At 48.4% G+C, this 27,721-nt stretch overlaps 1 protein-coding gene across 3 annotated transcripts in view; it reads right to left on the reverse strand.

Annotated features, from left to right (window-relative positions):
* RBM27 (RNA binding motif protein 27) overlaps positions 1-27,721 on the reverse strand; it is a 455,159-nt gene that overhangs the window by 54,441 nt on the left and 372,997 nt on the right. For all 3 annotated transcript variants that reach the window (XM_063928111.1, XM_063928110.1, XM_063928112.1), the window contains one exon: positions 13,979-14,134. In XM_063928111.1, the coding sequence (XP_063784181.1) occupies positions 13,979-14,134 (156 nt within the window). The remainder of the gene's footprint in view (positions 1-13,978; positions 14,135-27,721) is intronic.

The raw sequence follows: 27,721 nt of genomic DNA on the forward strand, positions 1-27,721 counted from the left end.
CAAAACTGCCTCCCTGTCAGCGGGAGACGTCGGTAAAACAGAACTTTGGAAACGGCGAGGGGGATACGTCTCGAATTCCAATTTGTACCCCTGAAATATTACCTGAAGGATCCAGGGGTCTACTTGCGAGTGAGCCCACTGCGCACTGAAATTCATTGAGAACGGGACCCCACCGTGCCTGAACTTGTAAAGCCCTAGCGTCATACTGAGGGCTTGGCAGAGGCGGAAAAGAGTTTCTGTTCCTTGGAACTGGCTGATCTCTGCAGCCATTTTCCTCTCCCTCTGTCACGAGCAGAAAAGAGGAACCCTTTTGTCCGCTTGCCAACCAGGACTGCGCCTGATAATACGGCGTCTTATTTTGAGAGGCGACCTGGGGTACATCCCCTTTTTTGTTAAGGCAATACTTCCAAATGCCGTTTGGAATCCGCATCACCTGACCACTTTACTGGTATAATTGGACAACGCACTTATACTTGATGCCAGTCGGCAAATATTCCGCTGTGCATCATGCATATATAGAAATGCATCTTTTAATTGCTCTATAGGCAATAATATACTGTCCTTATCTAGGATATCAAATTTCCAGTCAGGGAATCCGACCACGCCAACCCAGCACTGCACATCCAGGCTGAGGCGATTGCTGGTCGCAGTATAACACCAGTATGTGTGTAAATACATTTTAGGATACCCTCCTGCTTTCTATCAGCAGGATCCCTAAGGGCGGCCATCTCCAGAGAGGGTAGAGCCCTTGTTCTTACAAGCGTGTGAGCGCCTTATCCCCCCTAGGGGGTGTTTCCCAACGCACCCTAACCTCTGGCGGGAAAAGGTATACTGCCAATAACTTTTTAGAAATTATCAATTGTTATCGGGGGGAAACCCACGCATCATCACACACCTCATTTTATTTCTCAGATTCAGGAAAACTACAGGAAGTTTTTCCTCACCAAACATAATACCCCTTTTTTTTGGTGGTATTTATATTATCAGAAGAGTGTAAACTTTTTCCATTGCCTCAATCATGCAATGTGTGGCCCTATTGGAAATCACGGTCGTCTCTTCACCGTCGACACAGGAGTCAGTATCCGTGTCGGCGTCTGTATCTGAGGTAACGGGCGCTTTAGAGCCCCTGTATGAGACGTCTGGACATGCACAAGCTGAGTAGCCGGCTGTCTCATGTCAACCACTGTCTTTTATACAAAGCTGACACTGTCACGCAATTTCAACAGTACATCCACTCAGGTGTCGACCCCCCAGGGGGTGACAACACTATTACAGACACTCTACTCCGTCTCCTCATCATTTTTCTCCTCATACATGTCGACACAAACGTACCGACACACAGCACACACACAGGGAATGCTCTGATAGAGGACAGGACCCCACTAGCCCTTTGGGGAGACAGAGGGAGAGTTTGCCAGCACACACCAGAGCGCTATATATATACAGGGATAACCTTATATAAGTGTTTTTCCCTTTATAGCTGCTGTATTGTTTATACTGCGCCTAATTTGTGCCCCCCTCTCTTTTTTAACCCCTTTCTGTAGTGTAGTGACTGCAGGGGAGAGCCAGGGAGCTTCCCTCCAACTGAGCTGTGAGGGAAAATGGCGCCAGTGTGCTGAGGAGATAAGGACGCCGAGAAAGGGGCGGAGCCTATCATCCGTTTTCTTGTATGTTTTGGCAGGGGTTAAATGCATCCATATAGCCCAGGAGTTATATGTGATGCATTTATTTTAGCCATAAAAGGTTTTCTATCGATTTATTGCGTCTCAGGGCGCTGCCCCCCCAGCGCCCTGCACCCTCAGTGACCGGAGTGTGAAGTGTGCTGAGAGCAATGGCGCACAGCTGCGGTGCTGTGCGCCTACCTTTTTCTGAAGACAGGAAAGTCTTCTGCCGCTGATTTTTCCGGACCTCTTCGCTCTTCTGGCTCTGTAAGGGGGCCGGCGGCGCGGCTCCGGTGACCCATCCAGGCTGAACCTGTGATCGTCCCTCTGGAGCTAATGTCCAGTAGCCTAAGAAGCCCAATCCACTCTGCACGCAGGTGAGTTCGCTTCTTCTCCCCTTAGTCCCTCGATGCAGTGAGCCTGTTGCCAGCAGGTCTCACTGAAAATAATAAACCTAAACTAAAACTTTCACAAAGAGCTCAGGAGAGCCCCTAGTGTGCACCCTTCTCGTCGGGCACAGAAAATCTAACTGGGGCTTGGAGGAGGGTCATAGGGGGAGGAGCCAGTGCACACCAGGTGATCCTAAAGCTTTCTTTAGATGTGCCCTGTCTCCTGCGGAGCCGCTATTCCCCATGGTCCTTACGGAGTTCCCAGCATCCACTAGGACGTCAGAGAAATAAGAATTTACTCACCGGTAATTCTATTTCTCGTAGTCCGTAGTGGATGCTGGGAACTCCGTAAGGACCATGGGGAATAGCGGGCTCCGAAGGAGGCTGGGCACTCTAGAAAGATTTATGACTACCTGGTGTGCACTGGCTCCTCCCACTATGACCCTCCTCCAAGCCTCAGTTAGGACACTGTGCCCGGACGAGCTGACATAATAAGGAAGGATTTAGAATCCCGGGTAAGACTCTTACCAGCCACACCAATCACACCGTACAACTCGTGATACTATATCCAGTTTGACAGTATGAAAACAACTGAGCCTCTCAACAGATGGCTCAACAATAACCCTTTAGTTAACAATAACTATTTACAAGTATTGCAGACAATCCGCACTTGGGATGGGCGCCCAGCATCCACTACGGACTACGAGAAATCGAATTACCGGTGAGTAAATTCTTATTTTCTCTAACGTCCTAGTGGATGCTGGGAACTCCGTGAGGACCATGGGGATTATACCAAAGCTCCCAAACGGGCGGGAGAGTGCGGATGACTCTGTAGCACCGATTGAGAGAACTCCAGGTCCTCCTCAAGCCAGGGTATCAAATTTGTAGAATTTTGCAAACGTGTTTGCCCCTGACCAAGTAGCTGCTCGGCAAAGTTGTAAAGCCGAGACCCCTCGGGCAGCCGCCCAAGATGAGCCCACCTTCCTTGTGGAATGGGCATTTACAGATTGTGGCTGTGGTAGGCCTGCCACAGAATGTGCAAGCTGAATTGTACTACAAATCCAGCGAGCAATAGACTGCTTAGAAGCAGGAGCACCCAGCTTGTTGGGTGCATACAGGATAAACAGCGAGTCAGATTTTCTGACTCCAGTTGTCCTGGAAACATATATTTTCAGGGCCCTGACAACGTCTAGCAACTTGGAGTCCTCCAATTCACTAGTAGCCGCCGGCACCACAATAGGCTGGTTCAGGTGAAACGCTGACACCACCTTAGGGAGAAATTGGGGACGAGTCCTCAATTCTGCCCTATCCATATGGAAAATCAGATAAGGGCTTTTACATGATAAAGCCGCCAATTCTGACACTCGCCTGGCTGAAGCCAAGGCCAATAACATGACCACTTTCCACGTGAGATATTTCAGATCCACGGTTTTTAGTGGCTCAAACCAATGTGATTTTAAGAAACTCAACATCACGTTGAGATCCCAAGGTGCCACAGGAGGCACAAACGGGGGCTGAATATGCAGCACTCCTTTCACAATGTCTGAACTTCAGGTACTGAAGCTAGTTCTTTTTGAAAGAAAATCGACAGAGCCGAGATCTGTACTTTAATGTAGCCTAGTTTTAGGCCCATATTCACTCCTGCTTGCAGGAAATGCAGAAATCGACCTAGTTGAAATTCCTCTGTTGGGGCCTTTTTGGCCTCGCACCATGCAACATATTTCCGCCATATGCGGTGATAATGCTTTGCTGTAACATCTTTCCTGGCTTTAATAAGCGTAGGAATGACTTCTTCCGGAATACCCTTTTCCTTCAGGATCCGGCGTTCAATCGTCATGCCGTCAAACGCAGCCGCGGTAAGTCTTGGAACAGACAGGGCCCCTGCTGACGCAGGTCCTGTCTGAGCGGCAGAGGCCATGGGTCCTCTGATATCATTTTCTGAAGTTCCGGGTACCAAGCCCTTCTTGGCCAATCCGGAACCACAAGTATCGTTCTTACTCCTCGCCATCTTATTATTCTCAGTACCTTTGGTATGAGAGGCAGAGGAGGGAACACATAAACCGACTAGTACACCCATGGTGTCACTAGAGCGTCCACAGCTATCGCCTGAGGGTCCCTTGACCTGGCGCAATATCTCTTTAGCTTTTTGTTGAGGCGGGACGCCATCATGTCCACCTGTGGCCTTTCCCAACGGTTTACCAACAGCAGGAAGACTTCTGGATGAAGTCCCCACTCTCCCGGGTGTAGGTCGTGTCTGCTGAGGAAGTCTGCTTCCCAGTTGTCCACTCCCGGAATGAACACTGCTGACAGTGCTAGTACGTGATTTTCCGCCCATCGGAGAATCCTTGTGGCTTCTGCCATTGCCATCCTGCTTCTTGTGCCGCCCTGTCGGTTCACATGGGCGACTGCCGTGAGGTTGTCTGACTATCAGTACCGGCTGATTTTGAAGCAGGGGCCTTGCCTGACTTAGGGCATTGTAAATGTCCCTCAGTTCCAGAATTTATATGTAGGGAAGTCTCCTGACTTGACCATAGGCCCTGGAAGTTTCTTCCCTGTGTGACTGCTCCCCAGCCTCGAAGGCTGGCATCCGTGGTCACCAGGACCCAGTCCTGTATGCCGAAACTGCGGCCCTCTAGAAGATGAGCACCCTGCAGCCACCACAGTAGAGACACCCTGGTCCTTGGAGACAGGGTTATCATTTGATGCATTTGAAGATGCGATCCCGACCACTTATCCAAGAGGTCCCACTGGAAAGTCCTCGCATGGAACCTGCCGAATGGAATTGCTTCGTATGAAGCCACCATTTTTCCCAGGACTCGTGTGCAACGCTGCACCGATACCCTTTTTGGTTTTAGGAGGTCTCTGACTAGAGATGACAGCTCCTTGGCTTTCTCCTGCGGGAGAAACACTTTTTTCTGTTCTGTGTCCAAAATCATCCCCAGGAACAGTAAGCGAGTGGAAGGAACCAGCTGTGACTTAGGAATGTTCAGAATCCAGCCATGCTGTTGTAGCACCTCCTGAGATAGTGCTACTCCGACCAGTAACTGCTCCCTGGACCTTGCCTTTATAAGGAGATCGTCCAAGTATGGGATAAATAAAAACTCCCTTTTTATGAAGGAGTATCATTATTTCTGCCATTACCTTGGTAAACACCCTCGGTGCCGTGGACAGTAATGGCAATCCTGTACCACAATCTGAGGTACTCCTGGTGAGGAAGGTAAATAGGGACATGCAGGTAAGCATCCTTGATGTCCAGGGATACCATGTAATCCCCCTCGTCCAGGCTTGCAATAACCGCCCTGAGCGATTCCATCTTGAACTTTGTTATGTAAGTGTTCAAGGATTTCCATTTTAAAATGGGTCTCACCGAACCGGCTGGTTTCGGTACCACAAACAGTGTGGAATAGTAACCCCGTCCTTGTTGAAGTAGGAGCACCTTGACTATCACCTGCTGGGAATACAGCTTGTGAATTGCCTCTAGCACAGCCTCCCTGCCTGAGGGAGTTGTCGGCAAGGCAGATTTGAGTAAACGGCGGGGGGGAGACGCCTCGACTTCCAGCTTGTACCCCTGAGATATTACTTGAAGGATCCAGGGATCCACCTGTGAGCGAGCCCACTGATAGCTGAAATTTTTGAGGCGGCCCCCCACCGTACCTGGCTACGCCTGTGGAGCCCCCGCGTCATGCGGTGTACTCAGAGGAAGCAGGGGAAGAATTTTGATTCTGGGAACTGGCTGCTGGTGCAGCTTTTTTCCTCTTCCCTCGTTTGACCCGCCTGCTTTTTTGAAGCCGAAAGGACTGTACCTGATAATACAGTGCTTTTCTTAGGCTGTGAGGAAACCTGAGGTAAAATATTTTCATCCCAGCTGTAGCTGTGGATACGAGGTCCCAGAGACCATCCCCAACCAATTCCTCACCCTTATAAGGCTCTATGTGCCTTTTAAAGTCAGCATCACCTGTCCAGTGTCGGGTCTCCAATACCCTCCTGACAGAATGGACATTGCAATAATTCAGGATGCCAGCCGGCAAAATATTCCTCTGTGCATCCCTCATATATAAGACGACGTCTTATGTTCGCAAAATAGTATCCCTGTTTGAAAGGGGTACAGACCACGCTGCAGCAGACTGCAGGTCTCAGTCTAGTACCCGAGTGTGTAAATACAGACTTCAGGATAGCCTCCTGCTATTTATCAGCAGGTACCTTCAAAGTGGCCGTATCCTAAGACGGCAGTGCCACCTTGACAAACGTGTGAACGCCTTATCCACCCTAGGGGATATCTCCCAGCGTAACTTATCCTCTGGCGGGAAAGGGTACGCCATCAGTAACTTGTTAGAAATTACCAGTTTCTTATCGGGGAAACCCACGCTTTTTCACACTTCATTCACTCATTTGATGGGGGAACAAAACACTGCCTGCTTTTTCTTCCCACACATAAAACCCTTTGTTTTTAGTGGTACTTGGGTTAATGTCAGAAATGTGTAACACATTTTATATTGCCGGGATCATGTAACGGATGTTCCTAGTGGATTGTGTACATGTCTCAACCTCGTCGACACTGGAGTCAGACTCCGTGTCGACATCTGTCTCTGCCATCTGAGGGAGCGTTGATGGCCTTTGAGACGCCTGGGCAGGGGCAGGCGCAGGCTGAGAAGCCGGCTGTCCCATAGCTGTTACGTCATCCAGCCTTTTATGTAAGGAGTTGACACTGTCGGTTAATACCTTCCACCTATCCATCCACTCTGGTGTCGGCCCACAGGGGTGACAACTCATTTATCGGCATTTGCTCCGCCTCCACATAAGTCTCCTCATCAAACATGTCGACACAGCCGTACCGACACACTGCACACACACAAGGAATGCTCCAATGAGGACAGGACCCACAAAAGCCCTTTGGGGGGACAGAGTGAGAGTATGCCAGCACACACCAGAGCGCTGTATAATGCAGGGACTAACTGAGTTATGTCCCCTATAGCTGCTTTTATATAATTTATACTGCGCCTAAATTTAGTGCCCCCCCTCTCTGTTTTAACCCTGTTCTATAGTGTAGACTGCAGGGGAGAGCCAGGGAGCTTCCTTCCATCGGATCTGTGAAGGAGAAATGGCGCCAGTGTGCTGCAGGAGATAGCTCCGCCCCTTTTCCGCGGACTATTCTCCCGCTTTTTTCTGGATTCTGGCAGGGGTATTTTCCACATATATAGCCTCTGGGGCTATATATTGTGGTATTTTTGCCAGCCAAGGTGTTATTATTGCTTCTCAGGGCGCCCCCCCCCCCAGCGCCCTGCACCCTCAGTGACCGGAGTGTGAAGTGTGTATGAGGAGCAATGGCGCACAGCTGCAGTGCTGTGCGCTACCTTGGTGAAGACTGATGTCTTCTGCCGCCGATTTTCCGGACCTCTTCTTGCTTCTGGCTCTGTAAGGGGGACGGCGGCGCGGCTCCGGGACCGAACACCAAGGACTGGGCCTGCGGTCGATCCCTCTGGAGCTAATGGTGTCCAGTAGCCTAAGAAGCCCAATCCGGCTGCAAGCAGGCGAGTTCGCTTCTTCTCCCCTTAGTCCCTCGCTGCAGTGAGCCTGTTGCCAGCAGGTCTCACTGAAAATAAAAAACCTAAATCTATACTTTCTTTCTAAGGGCTCAGGAGAGCCCCTAGTGTGCATCCAACCTCGGCCGGGCACAAGATCTAACTGAGGCTTGGAGGAGGGTCATAGTGGGAGGAGCCAGTGCACACCAGGTAGTCATAAATCTTTCTAGAGTGCCCAGCCTCCTTCGGAGCCCGCTATTCCCCATGGTCCTTACGGAGTTCCCAGCATCCACTAGGACGTTAGAGAAACATTATTTTTTCCCTGTCTGAGTCAGTCATAAAGCCAGCCATGGCTTCAGCTTGGATGGCAAAGTCAGTGGCTGCCTGGGCTGATGCATTGGAGGGGGATTTTTCAATAGCTTCTAGAGAGCAAAAATCTCATATAGCACATATAAAACAGGCTGCAATGTTCTTGGAAGAAGCAGCATTGGATATGGGCACTATTGCCTCCAGGGCATCAGCTTCAACAATAGCTGCTCGCAGAGCAGTCTGGCTATGTACGTGGAAAGCCGATTCAGAATCTAAGAAGGTTTTGGAATCTCTGCCCTTTTCTGGAAATATTCTTTTTGGTAAAGAATTGACAGATATTTTGGAGTCAGAAGCATACTCCAAGAAGGTCAAGTTTCCTTCCACATACAATTTCAAACCTAAAGTTCCGGCCTTTCGGTCTCAAGGAAAAGCTAAAAGGCAAAAGTGATAGCAGGCAGTCCCAATACAACAAGTCTGGTAAGACTAAAAAGCATTGGGCTACCAGAGGCCCGGTTGGTAAAAGAGATAATAAGCCATCAACCTGATTGTGCGGGCCTCCACCTGAGGGACCCCAGGACGTGGAGCCGACTTCTTCAGTTTGCACAGATATGGCAGCAATCTACAACAGATGCCAGGGTGCAGGAATCGGTATCTCTAGGTTATGCTTTTGCCTTCAAGAAGTACCCTACTCAAAGGTTTTTTTGTACCAGTCCATCTAAGGTAGAGATGAAAGCCAGGGATTTGCAAGAGGCAGTTCAGACATTGCTTCAATCAGGAGTAGTCATTCCAGTTCCTCCTGCACAATGAGGACAGGGTTTTTACTCCAAACTGTTTTTAATTCAGAAGCCAAATGAGTCATTTCGGCACATTCTCAGTCTAAAACTGCTGAACAAATACATTTGTGTACCTCAGTTTCACATGGAGACCTTACATTCCATCACTTTGGCCATGGAGCCAGGGCAGCCCCCAGAGTATTTACCAAGAATATGGTGGTAATGGCAGCTTATCTCTGACAGCAGGGGATAAGAATTTTTCCATACCCCGATGATCTTTTAATCCTGGCACAGTAGCAGGTATTGCTCCTATGTCATCTGCAACAGACAATGTGTCTGCAGAAACACGGGTGGCTCATAAATTGGGCAAAATAGTCTCTGGTTCCGTCACAGCGGATGACTCACTTGGGGGCTGTACTGGGTTTAAGTCTTCAGAGAGTAATGTTACCTCTGAACAAGATATCCAAAGTTCAGTCAAGGATTCAGGAATTGCTACACAGTCAAAAGGTATCCATTCACACAGCAATATAGGTATCCATCGCCTGCCAATAAATATATTAGAACTTCGGGCCATATACATGGCACGGATTCAGGCAAAGGACATTCTTCGGGGGAAAAATCGGTCCAGATCCGCCCGGACAATGCGACGGCAGTAGCGTACCTCAACCACCAGTTTAGACTCCCGGAACGAATACTGCGGACAAGGCTGGAAGATGAAGTTCTGCCCACTTTAGTATGTGACTTACCTCCTTCATTGCTTTTTGGCTGCGAGTTCCTCCCTGATGGTTAGGGTACGCTACTGCTGTTGCATAGTCCGAGCAGATCTGGACTGGTTTTCCCTGAAGAATGTCCTTTGCCTGAATCAGTGCCATGTATATGGCCCAGAGTTCTAACAGGTTTATTGGCAGGCAACTTTCTTCTCTTGTCCATTGTCCCTGGAACCATAATTTTCCGGACACTGCTCCCCAGCCCTGAAGACTGGCATCTGTTGTCAGGATCTCCCAATCTGATATCCAAAAGGGTCTCTCTTTGTCTAGATGGGATGTCTGTAGCCACCAGGCTAATGACTTACTGGAAGTACCATCATCGGTTTCTTTATTGTCTGATGTACTCCATTCCATCTGGCCAGAATCAGACGCTGCAGAGGCCTCGCATGGAATTGTGCATATTCCACCATGTTGAATGTTGACACCATCAACCCCATCACTCGCATGGCTGCGGGAATGGATACAATCTGACTGTGTAACAAGTCCTGAATTCTTGACTGTACCTTGGATATCTTGTTCCGAGGTAAAAAAACTTTCTGCAGACCTGAATCCAGTACAGCCCCCAAGCGAGTCATCCGTTGTGACGGCACCAAAGAAGATTTTTCCCAATTTATGAGCCACCTGTGCCTCTGTAGACATGTTGTTATTGTCTGCTGGAGATGGCACAGGAGCAATTCCTGTGATTGTGCCAGGATTAAAAGGTCATGGAGGTATGGAAAAATTCTTATCCCTTGCTTGCCATTACCACCATAATCTTGGTAAATACTCTGGGGGCTGTGGCTAACCCAAAGGGTAGGGCCTGGAACTGGAAATGCTGCTGGAGGATAGCGAACCTGAGATAACACTGATGGGACAGTGCTATAGGAACATGTAGGTAAGCATCCTGAATATACAGGAATACCATATAATCCCCTGGTTCCATTGCCAAAACTATGGAGTGTAACATGTCCATGTGGAACCTCGGTACCCAAATATATTTGTTTAGCATTTTGAGATTGAGAATGGGCCGAAATGACCCATTTGGCTTCTGAACCAAAAAAAGGTTGGAGTAAAACCCCTGCCCCACGTTGTGCTGGGGGTACTGGAATGACTACTCCTGACTGAAGCAATTTCTGAACTGCTTCTTGCAAAGCTCTGGCCTTTGTCTCTACCCGAGACGGGCTGGTGCAGAAGAACATTCGAGGAGGATGCTTCTTAAAGGGAAAAACATAACCTAGAGATACCGCTTCTTGCACCCAGACATCTGTTGTAGACTGTCACCAGATGTGTGCAAACTGAAGAAGTCGGCCCCCCACCCTGGGATCCCCCAGGTGGAGGCTGACACCATCAGGCTGATGGCTTATCTTCTGGTTTGGAAGCTGGCCCTCTGGTAGCTCAATGCTTTTTTGATTTACCAAACTTATTGTATTGGGGCTGCTTACGATCACTTTTTCCCTTTTGTTTTCCTTGAGACCGAAAGGGACGGAAAACCGGACACCTAGGTTTGGTGTTATATGTGGAAGGAACTTGACCTTCTTGGAGTATGCTTCTGACTGCAGAATATCTGTCAATTCTTTACCAAATAGAATATTTCCAGAAAAATGCAAAGATTCCAAAACCTTCTTGGATTCTGAGTCAGCTTTCCCAGTACGTAACCAAACTGCTCTGCAAGCAGCTATTGTTGAGGCTGATGCCCTAGAAACAATAGTACCCATATCTAATGCAGCTTCTTCCAAGAATACTGCTGCTTGTTTAATATGGGCTATATAAGATTTTTACTCTCTACAAGCTGATGAAAAATCACTTTCCAATGCATCAGCCCAGGCAGCCACTGCCTTTGCTATCCAGGCTGAAGCCATGGCTGGCCTTATGACTGCTCCAGACAGAGAAAATATGTTTTTTAGAAAACCATCCACTCTATCTGTGACATCATTTAAGGATGTTGATGGCAAAGGCAATATAGATTTTCGCACTAATCGGAATTGCATGCGTATCTATTTTAGGCGCAACCTCACTTTTTAAACAGTCCCCGGCTGGAAAAGGATAATTGGAGTCCCATTTTTTGGGAATTCTATATTTTTTGTTGGGTGTTGCCCAAGCCTCTTCCATGATTTCAGTCAGCTGGTCTGACCCTGGAAACTCAGTCTCAACTGTCTTGGGACGTTTAAACACATGTGCCTTGGTTTTTAACACAGGCTCTGAGGAATCTTCTAAGGATAGAATAACCTTCATTGCTCCTTCTTCTTCTTCCTCCTCTTTGTATACTGAAGTAGAGTAAATAAGAGCTTTCATCATCCGATGAATCATGTGTAGCCTGTGAAGGTGAAGATTTACTTACCATCGGTTTATCAGCTTGTTTCATTTGAGAAGCTGCTGGGGGGAATGATATACCATGGGTAGGGAGCTGCATGTATGGGTACCCCATTCCTGGTACAGAAGCTGTAGGAATTATCTGTTCAGCTATACTGGACAATGTCTGTGCAGACATAGCCCAAGGCGGATCGATCTGTACCTGATGGTGTACAGGGATCTGCCTTGTGTTCTGCTGAAAAGCAAAACAATTTGCACAAATTATCCTGAATCAGATCCTGTGAGGATAATACAGTTTTGCAAGACAAACATGATATGAGTGTTGCTTTAAATGTACCTTCGTCACCTTTGCCGCTCTTAGACATGATAAATAGTCAGCACTTTCACAGTGTTCTACACAATTTGTGACTGTAATCACTTTTACCTTCTAAAGTGATATCAATCTGACCCTACCCATGCACCAGCATTGAGGATCAGCAGAAACAACTGACAAACATATATTAAAGTCAGCAATCACACTAGCAGTCAGTCGCATGTTATATATTAGTCATATGAGCACATCATCAACTACAAACACTTTAAGTATGTAGGCAAACACTTACTGAATCCTGAAAAGCAGATCTAACGTATTTCAGACGCAATGCGAAGAAAACCACAGTAAATGTACACAGACTCATATGCAATAGGCACTTAACTTAACAATTCATACTGACAAAGTAGATAGCATTTTAGTGCTGTATAGCCTGTGCTCAGTAGATTGGGATACAGGGAGACTCACCCCGCTTCCAGTGATCGATCAATACGTTCGCTAATGCCGAGTGGATCCAGACGCTACTAATGTACACTGCCGCTCCAGGAACCTATAGTGAACACAGACGCACCGGTCACACAGCTGCCTATACTGCGACCGAGTCTCCTCACGGTAACATTCAGGGAACACAGACGCAGTGGTCACACAGCCGCCTATGTTGCGAATGGATCTCTAATGGTAGCGCTCAGTGAACACCGACGCAGAGGCCTTCTGCTGCGACCAAGTCCCCTCTGGTAGCATCTGAGACGAAAGCGAGGAAACCGTTCATGGTGGGAGACTCTGCGGAAACTGGTCATGAACCGGGGGGAGGGGCGACCAGGAGAGCGTCTGACTCCCCACTGCTGAGATCAACCCTAGGGATTGCGGCCTCATGCTATTCCTGGTGCTTATGATCCCTAAGACCTAGCACTGGCGCACCCGTGGTGGCGGCGCGTCAGCTACTGTTCGGTAGTCTCCTCCCAAAACAGTGCGGCTGTGTCCGTATTCCATGCATGCTACGCTAAACCGATGCCTTACCTTCTCCCCGTGCTCCGGCCACAGCCTGGTAACGTCTGCTGCACTGTATTCGTGGGTAAGCGTTGTCGTGACCCGGCGGAGAGTTGTTGGAGCGACTCTTTCCAATATGCGTGTAAGACGCTGTTTAGAAAGATAACTCAAAGAAAATATTAAGACTATAAAATACAAGAATGCTTCGGGCTGCTAAAAGACAGCAGCCCGCTGACCATGGTCCAGCTCCTGCCGCACCAAACAAAAAACCGATTTGCCTGAGCCAGTGGGCGGGATATATAGACGGGCCCGTTGCATCCTGGGAGGCCGGAAAGCTTTTGATCGTTCAGTGACAATCCGCTGTCGCTCCATCATATCCCATTGTTATCCTGTGGATAACCTGTGGACCCTGCCGGAGAAATACCGTTATCAACGGTAAGTTCTTACCATAACGTATATATTTTATGGACCTCATATTGTGCAATAGGGCACTGTCATGCTGAAACAAGGAAGGGCCATCCAAAACATTGAATGTAATAGCTTTTGAATTGCAGCCATCTGCAGGTTCCCGACCAGTCTGCACAATGTTTTAAAGTGACAATCATTTAAAGGCAAAACCACCCTAGTTTTGCCGGTTCCGGTATGAATGGTCGACCATGTTATGGTCGACAGTCATTAGGTCGACCACTATTGGTCGACATTGACATGGTCGACATGGACACATGGTCGACACATGAAAGGTCGACATATGAAAAGGTCGACATTAGTTTTTTTACTTTTTTGGTGTCGTTTTTTGCGTAAAGTGACTGATTAAGGAGACTCACCAAGAAACTGCATTTTAGATTAATGCTGCTATAAAACATTGGGCAGACTCACCAAGAAACTGCATACTGTATGCCCATAGTTCGCAGGTTATTAAATTTACCCCACTGTGTTAATTTTATACATACAAATACATTACAGTAAGTGCATACCTCTGTCTTAGACTTTACTTTTGATGGGGCTGAAAGAGTCTTTAATTCATCTTTGACCTGAGAGATCTTCTCATCCAGTTCTTTCAGTGTTTTCATAATCTCGGTCCTCTCTTCAGCCTTCATGTTTTTATTTTTCTCTAGCCTTGATATCAACATCTAAAAACACAGATTAAAGTAATGTCTGATTTATAACCACAATTGTAAGCTTCTGTTTGCCAGTGCTGTATATATTTCTGAAGTACACAATTCTGACAAAATCATTGCTATGTTCAAAAAGTATGGAACTAGCGTACAAAATGCTGATAAACTGATGCTAAATCTATTTCTCAAAAAGTTTACTGAAGGGCAACAAACTCCAAGCAAAAGCAAAGTACTTCAGAAATCAAAACTGGGAGGTCGGGAGAGAAAAAAAAAAAAAAAAAAAAAAAAAAAGGGATTTGAGAAACAAATGAATGACAAGATTTTTAGTATTCACCAGTAAAATATCTCTGTGACGTAATCTGGGGGACACTTCATGACCATGGGGTTAGTGCAGCATAGAGGCATCAACATTTTAGCAGTATAAAAGCTTCTCCCCTCTAACCCCTCCTCAGTTTGAACTTAAAGAGCCTGAAGGACAGATTGGAACAACTATTACCATCTTTCTCATACCAGTACTTTACAGACGTTAAGGCAGCCAATACCGTGACATTTTTTCAATCCCGGGTATCGGGATTTAAAAATTGTTAAACCCGGGATTGGCTTTTAAAATTTTTTTTACACAGTCCACCCGTTCCCGCCCCGCACACATAACTCACCTAAATGCTGTGGCGGGAGGGTGGGAATCCTCATCCACCTTCGCGTCGGGTGATGGGCTGGTTAGTGACTGTGTAGCGTGACCGCAAGAGTCAGGTTACGCTGCGGCGTGCGCAGGGGGAGCCGAAAGGAGGGAGCCCGGCAGCGCTGAACGTCCTGAGGACGCTCAATGCTGCCCGGCATTAAAGGGCCACCTGATCCTGCAATCCCCTGGATTGGAGCTTCCAATCCTGGCCAATTTTTGGCCTAAATCCCGGGATCCCGTTGATTCTGATCCTGGGATTGGCCACCCTAGCAAAGGTTTTAGGCAGGTGTGGAAAAAATTATGCAAAGTGAGAATGCTTTCAAAAATAGAAGTGTTAAGAGTTTCTTTTTATCAATTAATAAACAGCAAAGTGAATGAACAGAAGATAAATATAAAGTAAATCAATATTTGGTGTAACCACCTTTTGTCTTCAAAACAGCATCAATTCTTCTAGGTACACGTGCATACAGTTTTTGAATGAACTGTGAGTAGCGGAGCAGCGGGTCCCAGAGCTGCAGGGAGGGAGAGCGAAACACACTCTCACGGCTACCTGGCGTAATGCGCATTTAGGGATACCTGGCGTAATGCGCATTTAGGGATACCTGGCGTAATATGTTTAAGGGACTTTACTGAGGAGTAATGCGTGTAAGGGGCTCTACAATGGCATAACTGATGGGGGGTGGTGTTATAGAGACAGATGGGTGGGAGAGGGGTGCTGTCAGAGCAGTATGACAAGCCTGAGGCTGGAAGTGCGGTTAGGCCAGTAGGACAGATGGAGGAATATTTGTCCTAGTAGTACGACACGCCTCGGGATGATGTGAGGTTAGAGCAGAATGACAGATAGGGGGATGCTGTTAAACAGAGCAGTATCACAGGCATGAGGGTGGGGGTGCGATTAGTTCAGTATGACAGAGCAGTGGTTGAAGCATTGTTATCCACTGGAGGTGGTCAGGTGTTAAAGTACGATGATTGTTTGCAGTCAATGAGCTTATTGGGAGCTAGGATTGATTAGACGCTTCTGTTTGACAAGGCTTTTATAACCATGGCAAAAAGGTATTCTTGATGTGTTATGTGGCTCAGGATATGTATAGGGTATGAGCAGAATCTCTGTTCAGGGTGATTGTCACCAGGTACAATGCAGTGCTCTCCCCAGGATGTTTTTCGGGAGGTCTGCCAGACAAAAAAATCCTGTCTCCTGGCACTCTCCCCTCCTAGCACAGTGACTCCTCCGAGTCACACCACACTGACGTCAGCGCGACTTTTGGACACATCACAGTGTGCAGATGGGCAGAGTTCCCTACCCCTGAGTAAAAGGGCACATTGTCTGGCGAGAAAAGTTGTCCGTGCGCATTGAAAAGAGTAGTCCTCCTGCGTCCACTCTCTCATGTGTCTGTTACTGGGGGTTTCTGTGTAGCCAGCAAGTGGGGGCAGCATCTGGGCTGGCTATTAGTCAAGCCAGCAAGTAGGGTCAGTATCTCGAGCTGTTAAAAAAATAAGATTTGAATTACCTACCTGTAAATCCTTTTCTCATCCATAAGGGATATTGGGTAGAGACCTAGGGCCTAATTCAGAGTTGATTGCAGCAGCAAATTTGTAAGCAGTTAGGCAAAACCATGTGCACTGCAGGGGGGCAGATATAACATGTTCAGAGAGAGAGTTAGATTTGGGTGGGGTGTGTTCAAACTGAAATTTAAATTGCAGTGTAAAAATAAAGCAGCCAGTATTTACCCTACACAGAAACAAAATAACCCACCCAAATCTGAACCATGGTAGCAATGACTTCTGGAAAAGCCCTTGTGAGCGAGGATGTTCCACTCAACCTCCATGCCGTCAAACAAAGTCGCCATAAGTCCGGGTAGACGACCGGTCCTTGTTGAAGATCTTAGTGGTAGAAGCCAAGGGTCTTCGATGGACATGTCCAGTAGTCTGCGTACCACACCCTTCGAGGCCAATTCGGGGCAATCAGAATTTCCTGGATTCCTTGATTTCTGATTCACTTGAGCACCCTTGGGAACAACAGAATTGGAGGAAATAGGTAGACCAGCCGGTAAGACCAAGGCAATGTCAGTGCACCCACTGCCCTCGCCTGAGGGTCACTCGTATGTGAGCAATACCAGTGAAGCTACTTGTTGAGTCGAGAAGCCATCATGTTTATTTGTGGGCAGCCCCACCGGTCGAAGATCTGCTGAAACGCATGATGGTGGAACCCCAATCCTCCGGGTGCAGATCGTGACTACTCAGGAAGTCCGCTTCCCAGTTGTCCGACATTGTGCTTGCATTTCTTTCCACCCAGAGGAGTATCCTTGACACCTCTCGCATGCAGGCTCTTGCCGATTGATGTACGCCACAGCTGTGGCGTTGTCTGACTGTACTTGGATTGCGTGATCCTTGAGTAAAGGAGAGGCCTGAAGCAGAGCATTGTAGATCGCCCGAAGTTCCAGAATGTTGGTCGGAAGCAGGGCTTCGTGGGCTGACCACCTGCCCTCGAACTGAGCCCCTTGGGTGACAGCTCCCCATCCTCTCAGACTCGCATTCGTCGTGAGGAGGATCCAATCCTGAATCCCAAAACTCCGGCCTTCCAGGAGATTGGAGGACTGCAGCCACCACAGGAGGGAAATCCTGGCCTGAGGTGACAGCCGTATCATCCGGTGCATCTGTAGATGTGATCCGGACCACTTGCTCAGGATATCCAATTAAAATGTTCTAGCATGGAACCTCCCATATTGGATCGCCTCGTATGAGGCAACAATCTTCTCCAACAATCTTATGCAAAGATGGATAGATACTCGAGCAAGTCTGAGCACCATGCGGACCAAGTCCTGAAGTGTTCTCGCCTTGACCTCCGGGAGGAACACATTTTGGGCCACAGTATCAAGCAACATCCCCAGGAACAGGAGCCGCTGTGTTGGCTCCAGGTGGGACTCTTGTAAATTGAGAATCCACCCATGGTGTCACAGAAGTTGGATAGTGCGGTCGATACGGAGCAATAAAAGCTCCCTGGATTTTGCTTTTATCAGGAAATCGTCCAGGTAAGGGACAACACTGACCCCCTGGACGCGGAGCTGGAACATCACCTTTGCCATTACCTTTGTGAATACTTTCGGAGCCGTGGACTGGCTGAAGGGTAGTGCCTGGGACTGGTAGTGATCGTCCAGTAGGGCAAACCTCAGATAAGCCTGCTGAGGTGGCCAAATTGGAATATGAAGTTAGGCGTCCTTGATATCCAGGGGAACCATGAATTCCTGTTCTTCCAGGCAAGCAATCACAGCTCTTAAGGATTCCATGCTGAACTTGAAAACCCTGGAGTTAAGTGTTCAAGTACTTTAGATTTAAAATGGGCCTTACTGAACCATCCAGCTTTGGTACCACAAACAGGTTGGAGTAATAACCCTTCCCCGTTGTTGTATTGGTACTGGAACAATGACATGGGACTGGACCAACTTTTGGATGGCCTGTTGCAACGTAACTTGCGCATCCACCAAAGCTGGAAAGCTTGATTTGAAAAATCGCTGGGGAGGAGCACAGTCGAACTCCAGCTTGTAGCCCTGAGAAATGAGGTCACTTACCCAGGTATCCTGGCAGGAGCTTTCCCAGATGCGGTGTAGTCGAGCTCCCACCTCGAGATCCCCTCGGGGTGGGTGGGCACCTTCATGCTGAGGACTTAGTGGAAGCAGAACCGGTGCTCTGTTCCTGAGAACCGGTGTTCGCAGGTCTTCTTGACGTACCTCTGGTGACTCCCGTTGCATTGGAGGCACCTCTGGCCCTAGATCCAAATCTGTTAGACCGAAAGGACGGCCCCAGGTAGGAACACTCAGCTGGCGGGGCCCCAGAGGGGAGAAACGTGGATTTCCCTGCAGTAACCTTAAAATCCACATATCCAACTCAACCCCAGCGAGCCATTCCAAAGAAAAGGGGAAGGATTCCACACTGCGCTTGGACTCTGCGTCCGCTATCCACTGACACAACCACAAGCAGAGGTCCTAGCATTAATATTACCCATCTCCTTGAGAGAGTCACACAGGACGCGTGCAGTGTCCTGAATGTGCTTCAGGAGAGTCACCGTAGTGACTAGAGGCATATCCCCGCGGAGGCCCTCCTGAATTTGAGAAGCCCACATGTGAATGGCATGGGTCATCCTGCAACCCGCTATGACCGACCTTTGCGATACACCTGCATCTGTACAGATAAGACTTTACTGTAGTCTCTATTTTTCTGTCCCCAGGGTCCTTTATGGTAAAGGAGCCCGGGGCAGGCAGCACCGCCTTTTTTGACAGTCAAGAGAATGATACGTCAACCCCCGGGGGGGTTCTTACCAGAATTTCCTACCTTTAGAAGCAAATGGGAAAGTGTGCAAACATCTTTTTGACACTTGGTATTTTATGTCTGTTTTTTTCCAGGCTAACTTAAATAGGTCATCAGAATCAGGAAAAGTGACATTAGGCTTGTTCTGTGTAAAGAAAAAATAAGAATTTACTCACCGGTAATTCTATTTCTCGTAGTCCGTAGTGGATGCTGGGAAGTCCGTAAGGACCATGGGGAATAGACGGGCTCCGGAGGAGACTGGGCACTCTAAAAGAAAGATTAGGTACTATCTGGTGTGCACTGGCTCCTCCCTCTATGCCCCTCCTCCAGACCTCAGTTAGGGAAACTGTGCCCGGAAGAGCTGACACAACAAGGAAAGGATTTAGAATCCAGGGTAAGACTCATACCAGCCACACCAATCGCACTGTACAACTTGTGATAACCATACCCAGTTAACAGTATGAACAACAACTGAGCTTCCTTTTACGGATGGCTCATAACAATAACCCTTTAGTGAAGCAATAACTATATACATGTATTGCAGAGAGTCCGCACTTGGGACGGGCGCCCAGCATCCACTACGGACTACGAGAAATAGAATTACCGGTGAGTAAATTCTTATTTTCTCTGACGTCCTAATGGATGCTGGGAACTCCGTAAGGACCATGGGGATTATACCAAAGCTCCCAAACGGGCGGGAGAGTGCGGATGACTCTGCAGCACCGAATGAGCAAACTCAAGGTCCTCCTCAGCCAGGGTATCAAACTTGTAGAATTTAGCAAATGTGTTTGAAACCGACCAAGTAGCAGCTCGGCAAAGTTGTAAAGCCGAGACCCCTCGGGCAGCCTCCCAAGAAGAGCCCACCTTCCTTGTGGAATGGGCTTTTACTGATTTAGGATGCGGCAGTCCAGCCGCAGAATGTGCCAGCTGAATCGTGCAACAGATCCAGCGAGCAAAAGTTTGCTTTGAAGCAGGAGCACCCAGCTTGTTGGGTGCATGCAGGATAAATAGCGAGTCAGTTTTTCTGACTCCAGCCGTCCTGGAAACATAAATTTTCAAAGCCCGGACTACGTCCAGCAACTTGGAATCCTCCAAGTCCCGAGTAGCCGCAAGCACCACAATAGGTTGGTTCAAATGAAACGCTGATACCACCTTTGGGAGAAATTGGGGACGAGTCCTCAATTCTGCCCTGTCCATATGGAAGATTAGATATGGGCTTTTACATGACAAAGCCGCCAATTCTGACACATGCCTAGCCGAAGCTAAGGCCAACAGCATGACCACCTTCCACGTGAGATACTTTAGCTCCACGGTCTTAAGTGGCTCAAACCAGTGTGATTTCAGGAAATCCTACACAACGTTAAGATCCCAAGGTGCCACTGGAGGCACAAAAGGGGGCTGAATATGCAGCACTCCCTTAACAAACGTCTGAACTTCAGGCAGTGAAGCCAGTTCTTTTTGAAAGAAAATAGATAGGGCCGAAATCTGGACCTTTATGGACCCCAATTTTAGGCCCATAGACACCCCTGACTGTAGGAAGTGCAGAAATCGACCCAGCTGGAATTCCTCTGTTGGGGCCTTCCTGGCCTCACACCAAGCGACATATTTCCGCCATATGCGGTGATAATGCTTTACTGTCACATCCTTCCTATCTTTTATCAGCGTAGGAATCACTTCATCTGGAATGCCCTTTTCCGTTAGGATCCGGCGTTCAACCGCCATGCCGTCAAACGCAGCCGCGGTAAGTCTTGGAACAGACAGGGCCCCTGCTGTAACAGGTCCTGTCTGAGAGGCAGATGCCATGGGTCCTCTGAGATCATTTCTTGTAGTTCTGGGTACCAAGTTCTTCTTGGCCAATCCGGAACGATGAGTATAGTTTTTACTCCTCTCTTTCTTACTATCCTCAGTACCTTGGGTATGAGAGGAAGAGGAGGGAACACATAAACCGACTGGTACACCCACGGTGTCACTAGTGCGTCCACAGCTATCGCCTGAGGGTCCCTTGACCTGGCGCAATATTTTTTTAGCTTTTTGTTGAGGCGGGACGCCATCATGTCCACCTGTGGCAGTTCCCAGCGATTTACAATCTGTGTGAAGACTTCTTGATGAAGTCCCCACTCTCCCGGGTGGAGGTCGTGCCTGCTGAGGAAGTCTGCTTCCCAGTTGTCCACTCCCGGAATGAACACTGCTGACAGTGCTAGCACGTGATTCTCCGCCCATCGAAGAATCCTTGTGGCTTCTGCCATTGCCATCCTGCTTCTCGTGCCGCCTTGGCGGTTCACATGAGCGACCGCCGTGATGTTGTCTTACTGAATCAGTACTGGGTGGTTTTGAAGCAGGGGCTCTGCTTGACTCAGGGCGTTGTAAATGGCCCTTAGTTCCAGTATATTTATGTGTAGTGAAGTCTCCAGACTTGACCACTGTCCTTGGAAGTTTCTTCCCTGAGTGACTGCCCCCCATCCTCGGAGGCTTGCATCCGTGGTCACCAGGACCCAGTCCTGTATGCCCAACCTGCGGCCCTCGAGAAGATGAGCACTCTGCAGCCACCACAGCAGAGACACCCTGGCCCTTGGGGACAGGGTGATCAACCGATGCATCTGAAGATGCGATCCGGACCATTTGTCCAACAGATCCCACTGAAAGATCCTTGCATGGAACCTGCCGAAGGGAATTGCTGCGTAAGAAGCCACCATCTTTCCCAGGACTCGCGTGCAGTGATGCACCGACACCTGTTTTGGTTTCAGGAGGTCCCTGACCAGAGATGACAATTCCTGGGCCTTCTCCACCGGGAGAAACACCTTCTTCTGTTCTGTGTCCAGAATCATGCCCAGGAAAAGCAGACGCGTCGCAGGAATCAGCTGCAACTTTGGGATATTCAGAATCCAGCCGTGCTGTTGCAACACTTACTGAGAGAGTGCTACGCTGACCAACAACTGCTCTCTGGACCTCGCCTTTATGAGGAGATCGTCCAAGTACGGAATAATTATAACTCCCTTCTTCCGAAGGAGTATCATCATTTCGGCCATTACCTTGGTAAATATTCTCGGTGCCGTGGAGAGACCAAACGGCAACGTCTGGAATTGGTAATGACAGTCCTGTACCACAAAACTGAGGTATTCCTGGTGAGGTGGGTAAATGGGGACATGCAAGTAAGCATCCTTGATGTCCAGCGACACCATAAAATCCCCCTCTTCCAGGCTTGCAATAACCGCCCTGAGCGATTCCATTTTGAACTTGAACTTCTTTATATAAGTGTTCAAGGATTTTAAATTCGGGATGGGTCTCACCGAACCGTCCGGTTTCGGTACCACAAACATTGTGGAATAGTAACCCCTACCCTGTTGAAGGAGGGGGACCTTGATTATCACCTGCTGGAGGTACAGCTTGTGAATTGCCGCCAGTACTACCTCCCTTTTCCTGGGAGCAGCTGGCAAGGCTGATTTGAGGTAACGGCGAGGGGGAGTCGCCTCGAACTCCAGCTTGTATCCCTGAGATACAATTTGTACAGCCCAGAGATCCACTCGTGAGCGAACCCACTGGTTGCTGAAGTTTCGGAGACACGCCCCCACCGCACCTGGCTCCGCCTGTGGAGCCCCAACGTCATGCGGTGGACTTAGTGGAAGCAGGGGAGGATTTTTGTTCCTGGGAACTGGCTGCCTGGTGCAGCTTCTTTCCTCTACCCTTGCCTCTGGCCAGAAAGGATGCTCCTCTGACCCGCTTGCCTTTCTGAGGCCGAAAGGACTGCATTTGATAATACGGTGCTTTCTTAGGCTGTGAGGGAACCTGAGGTAAAAAAGTCGACTTCCCAGCAGTTGCTGTGGATACGAGGTCCGAGAGACCGTCCCCAAACAATTCCTCACCCTTATAAGGCAAAACCTCCATGTGTTTTTTAGAATCAGCATCACCTGTCCACTGCCGAGTCCATAATACTCTCCTGGCAGAAATGGACATTGCATTAATTCTAGATGCCAGCAGGCAAATGTCCCTCTGTGCATCCCGCATATATAAGACGACGTCTTTTATATGTTCGATGGTTAGCAAAACAGTATCCCTGTCGAGGGAATCAATGTTGTCTGACAGGGTATCAGTCCATGCTGCTGCAGCACTACACATCCAGGCTGAAGCAATAGCAGGTCTCAGTAGAGTACCAGTGTGTGTACACAGACTTCAGGATAGCTTCCTGCTTTCTACCCGCAGGATCCTTTAGGGCGGCCGTATCCTGAGACGGCAGTGCCACCCTTTTAGATAAGCGTGTTAGCGCCTTGTCCACCCTAGGGGATGTTTCCCAACGTAACCTATCCGTTGGCGGGAAATGGTACGACATCAGTAACCTCTTAGAAAACACTAGTTTCTTATCAGGGGAACTCCACGCTTCTTCACACAAATCATTTAATTCATCAGATGGGGGAAAAGTCACTGGCTGCTTTTTCTCCCCAAACATAATACCCCTCTTGGTGGTAACCGGGTTAATATCAGAAATGTGCAATACATCTTTCATTGCAGTAATCATGCATCGGATGGCTTTTGTAGACTGTACATTTGTCTCATCCTCATCTACACTGGAGTCAGACTCCGTGTCGACATCTGTGTCTACCATCAGAGATAGCGGGCGTTTATGAGCCCCTGACGGCTTCTGAGCCGCCTGGGCAGGCACAGGCTGAGACCCCGGCTGTCCCAAGGCTGCTGCGTCATCGAACCTTTTATGTAAGGAGTTAACACCGTCGGTTAAGACCTTCCACATATCCATCCTATCAGGTGTCGGCCCCGTCGGGGGCGACACCACACTTATCTGCCCCTGCTCCGCCTCCACGTAACCCTCCTCATCAAACACGTCGACACAGCCGTACAGACACACCGCACACACACAGGGAATGCTCAGACTGAGGACAGGACCCTACAAAGTCCTTTGGGGAGACAGAGAGAGAGTATGCCAGGACACACCACAGCGCTATATAACACAGGGATTTACACTATAAAAAGTGATTTACCCAATAGCTGCTTAAGTATCTTATTTGCGCCTAAATTTATGTGCCCCCCCTCTCTTTTTTACCCTTCTTGTATCAGGATACTGCAGGGGAGAGCCTGGGGAGCTGCTTCCAGCGGAGCTGTGAAGGGAAAATGGCGCTGGTGTGCTGAGGAAGAAGGCCCCGCCCCCTCAGCGGCGGGCTTCTGTCCCACGTTTTATGTACTTAATGGCGGGTTTTTTTTACACATATACAGTTTTCAGACTGTATTATGTGTATTTTATGCCAAAAGGTATTATAATTGCTGCCCAGGGCGCGCGCCCCCCCAGCGCCCTGCACCCTACAGTGACTGGAGTGTGTGGTGTGCTGTGGGAGCAATGGCGCACAGCTGCGGTGCTGTGCGCTACCTTAATGAAGACAGGAGTCTTCTGCCGCCGATTTCATCGCTTCTCTTCTGTCTTCTGGCTCTGCAAGGGGGACGGCGGCGCGGCTCCGGGAACGGACGATCGAGGTCAGGCCCTGTGTTCGAACCCTCTGGAGCTAATGGTGTCCAGTAGCCTAAAAAGCACAAGCTAGCTGCAAGCAGGTAGGTTTGCTTCTCTCCCCTCAGTCCCACGTAGCAGTGAGTCTGTTGCCAGCAGATCTCACTGAAAATAAAAAACCTAACAAATACTTTTCTTTTCTAGCAAGCTCAGGAGAGCCCACTAGGAGCACCCAGCTCTGGCCGGGCACAGATTCTAACTGAGGTCTGGAGGAGGGGCATAGAGGGAGGAGCCAGTGCACACCAGATAGTACCTAATCTTTCTTTTAGAGTGCCCAGTCTCCTGCGGAGCCCGTCTATTCCCCATGGTCCTTACGGAGTTCCCAGCATCCACTAGGACGTTAGAGAAATGACTGCTGTGATGCAGCGTCCTCTAGAGGGAGTTTAAACACCTCCCGTATAGCCAGAATGAGGGGTTCAATAGCCTGAGCAGAAGTGGAACCCCCATTAACGGGATACAAGTCCTCCCCATCCACCTTTACCTCTTCATCTGAATCAGAGAGTAGAGCAAGTAAACTACGCTTTTGTGGTCCTGAGGTAGAGGGGAAGGGGAGGTGAATTGTGCCCTAGCAGCTAGGTCTGCAACAGCTTGTTGTAGCAGCTGAGTTTTTTTAGCATTAGCTGTGAGGACATATCAGACATCACATTTTTAAGGGCCCCTAGCCAGGAAGGCTCTTGACCCACTACCCCCAGCCCTCACTGAGTTGTGAACATTGGCTGCATTGTTCACATGATACAGAATCAGATGATAAGGGAGAGAATCTGGTGTAGCATACACTGCATAGTTTGTGTTTACCCATGTTCACAATGAATCACAATTACATACACATACACAGTAATACTTAGCAAGCCTGCCCTTACTGTATGTGAGAGGGAGATATAGAGAGAGGAGACCAGCACACCCCGGCTACACAGACCCAGTAAGGCTGTCAGCTTATTATATCACAGTGAGAACCTAAGATTTTTGTCCTGCATATGACACAGATTGTGTACAATAGCAGCTCTCCCCCTTTGCTACACCCTGTACCAGTTTTCCAGCGTGTCTTGAGTCAGAGAAGGTGTCAAAATGCCGCTGGTCCCGATCTGAGGTAGCTCCGCCGCCCCCCTCCCTCCAATGGCGCCAGAGCTACAGAGTATTTTTTTTTACTGGCAATGCCTCCTAAAGTGCTTAAAAACAGCACACAAGTCAAGTTTAAGCCACTGCTAGCCAGTTTACACAGGAGGCTATAGCGGGTCCCGCCCCAGGAGGGTCACGTATGCTTTCCCTGAGTGGCAGCCGCACCTTGAACCGGGAATTCCCCAAGTGGGGCCCCCGGTTTGTACTCGCCTTCGGGCTAGTGTTAGGGGTGTGCGGTGTGCTGCGATTGTGACAGCTAAGGCGCAGTGCCCCGCTGAACAAACAACCTCTCAGGACGGTGGTCCTGCAGCGGGGAAGCGGCTCTGACACCTGTTGCCCAAACAGCATGCCGAAAATAACAAAGATTTAAAATAAACTGAAGAAAACTCTCTGGAGCTGCAGAGATGTGCATACTCTCCTGAAGGCACTTTTTTTCTAAACTGCCTGTGGGAGGGGACAGAGGGGAGGAGCCAGCACACCCAGTGAAGAAATTTAAAGTGCACCGGCTCCTTTGGCCCCCGTCTATACCCATCGTACCAAGTCTCCCCAATATCCCTTACGGATGCTAGAGAAATATATATATTTGCATTCACAAAGCAACTGGGCACCATCTGCAAGCTCTTTAAAAACATTTGTGTTCACAGAGCAATTGGGCAGTATCTGGGAGTGGTTTAAAAAATGGTGTCAAGAAAGCAATAGGGCACTATCTGGATACCAGACTATATCTTGATGCCACCCAGTTGGAAAGATTTTCTGAGGAGAACACAGAGGATTATATTTTATTTTAACGTAGACCAATAAATGTTACATTTTAATACTGTAACTTATATTTATGAGTGCCCCAGCACAAGAGTCTTCTTTTCTTTTTATATTTTATTACATATTTTCTTTGATTCTAGGTAGCACCACCAACTTATGTTGGGTCTGGGACTGAGGGTCGACAGCACAAAGGTCGACACACCTTAGGTCGACGCCAATTGGTCGACACGCCTTAGGTCGACATGGACAAAATGTCGACATGGACAAAAGGTCGACAGGAACAAGGTCGACATGGAAAAGGGCCGACATGAGTTTTTTATGTTTTTTTTTGGTGTCGTTTTCTTCGTAGAGTGACCGGGAACCCCAATTAGGGCACCGCGTCCCCTCGCATGGCTCGCTTCGCTCGCCATGCTTCGGGCATGGTGCCTTCGCTCCGCTACCGCTTCGCTCGGCACACTTTACCGTTCCAATCGTAGTCCACGTGGATCGTTAAGTATGAAAAGGTTCAAAAAAAAGAAAAAAATCTTGAAAAACTCATGTCGACCTTTTTCCATGTCGGCCTTGTTCCTGTCGACCTTTTGTCCATGTCGACCTTTTGTCCATGTCGACCCAAGGTGTGTCGACCAATTGACGTCGACCTAAGGTGTGTCGACCTTTGTGCTGTCGACCTGGAGTCCGGATACCCTTATGTTACTACCCGATATCAGGGCAAGATTGAGTTATGTTGCTTCTATATACTGCAACACAGATTCATACATGGACTTTATAGATGGGTCATAAAAATTTGTACATAATGTTTTGGTACCAACCCAGGAGGCTAATACTCTCAACCATGTTTATACTAACGTCAAACATGCATACAAATGTCTTTTGTGTCCTCATGTTGGGCAGTCCGATCACTCATCACTCTGGTTAATTCCCAAGTATCTGTCGGTATTAGGGAGGAATCGACCAGTTACTAGAGAAATTAAAATTTGGGAAGAGGGAGCCTTAGTAAGTCTGCAGGGCTGTTTTGAACTGTACCGATTGGGATCAGTTCATTGAGGAGGCAACAGGGGATTTAGGTGTTGATATCGATCTACTGGCCTCAATGGTGTCACTGTATATTACTTGCTGCATAGAAAGTGTCACTAAGAGGAAGGTAGTTCATGTTTTCTCTAATGATAAACCTTGGATGAACAGTGAGGTCCGCTCTCTATTGAGAGCTAGGGATAGGGAGTTTAGAGCAAAGGATAATTTA

This window comes from Pseudophryne corroboree, chromosome 6, assembly GCF_028390025.1.
Source record: "Pseudophryne corroboree isolate aPseCor3 chromosome 6, aPseCor3.hap2, whole genome shotgun sequence".
In the NCBI taxonomy this organism is placed as follows: domain Eukaryota; kingdom Metazoa; phylum Chordata; class Amphibia; order Anura; family Myobatrachidae; genus Pseudophryne; species Pseudophryne corroboree.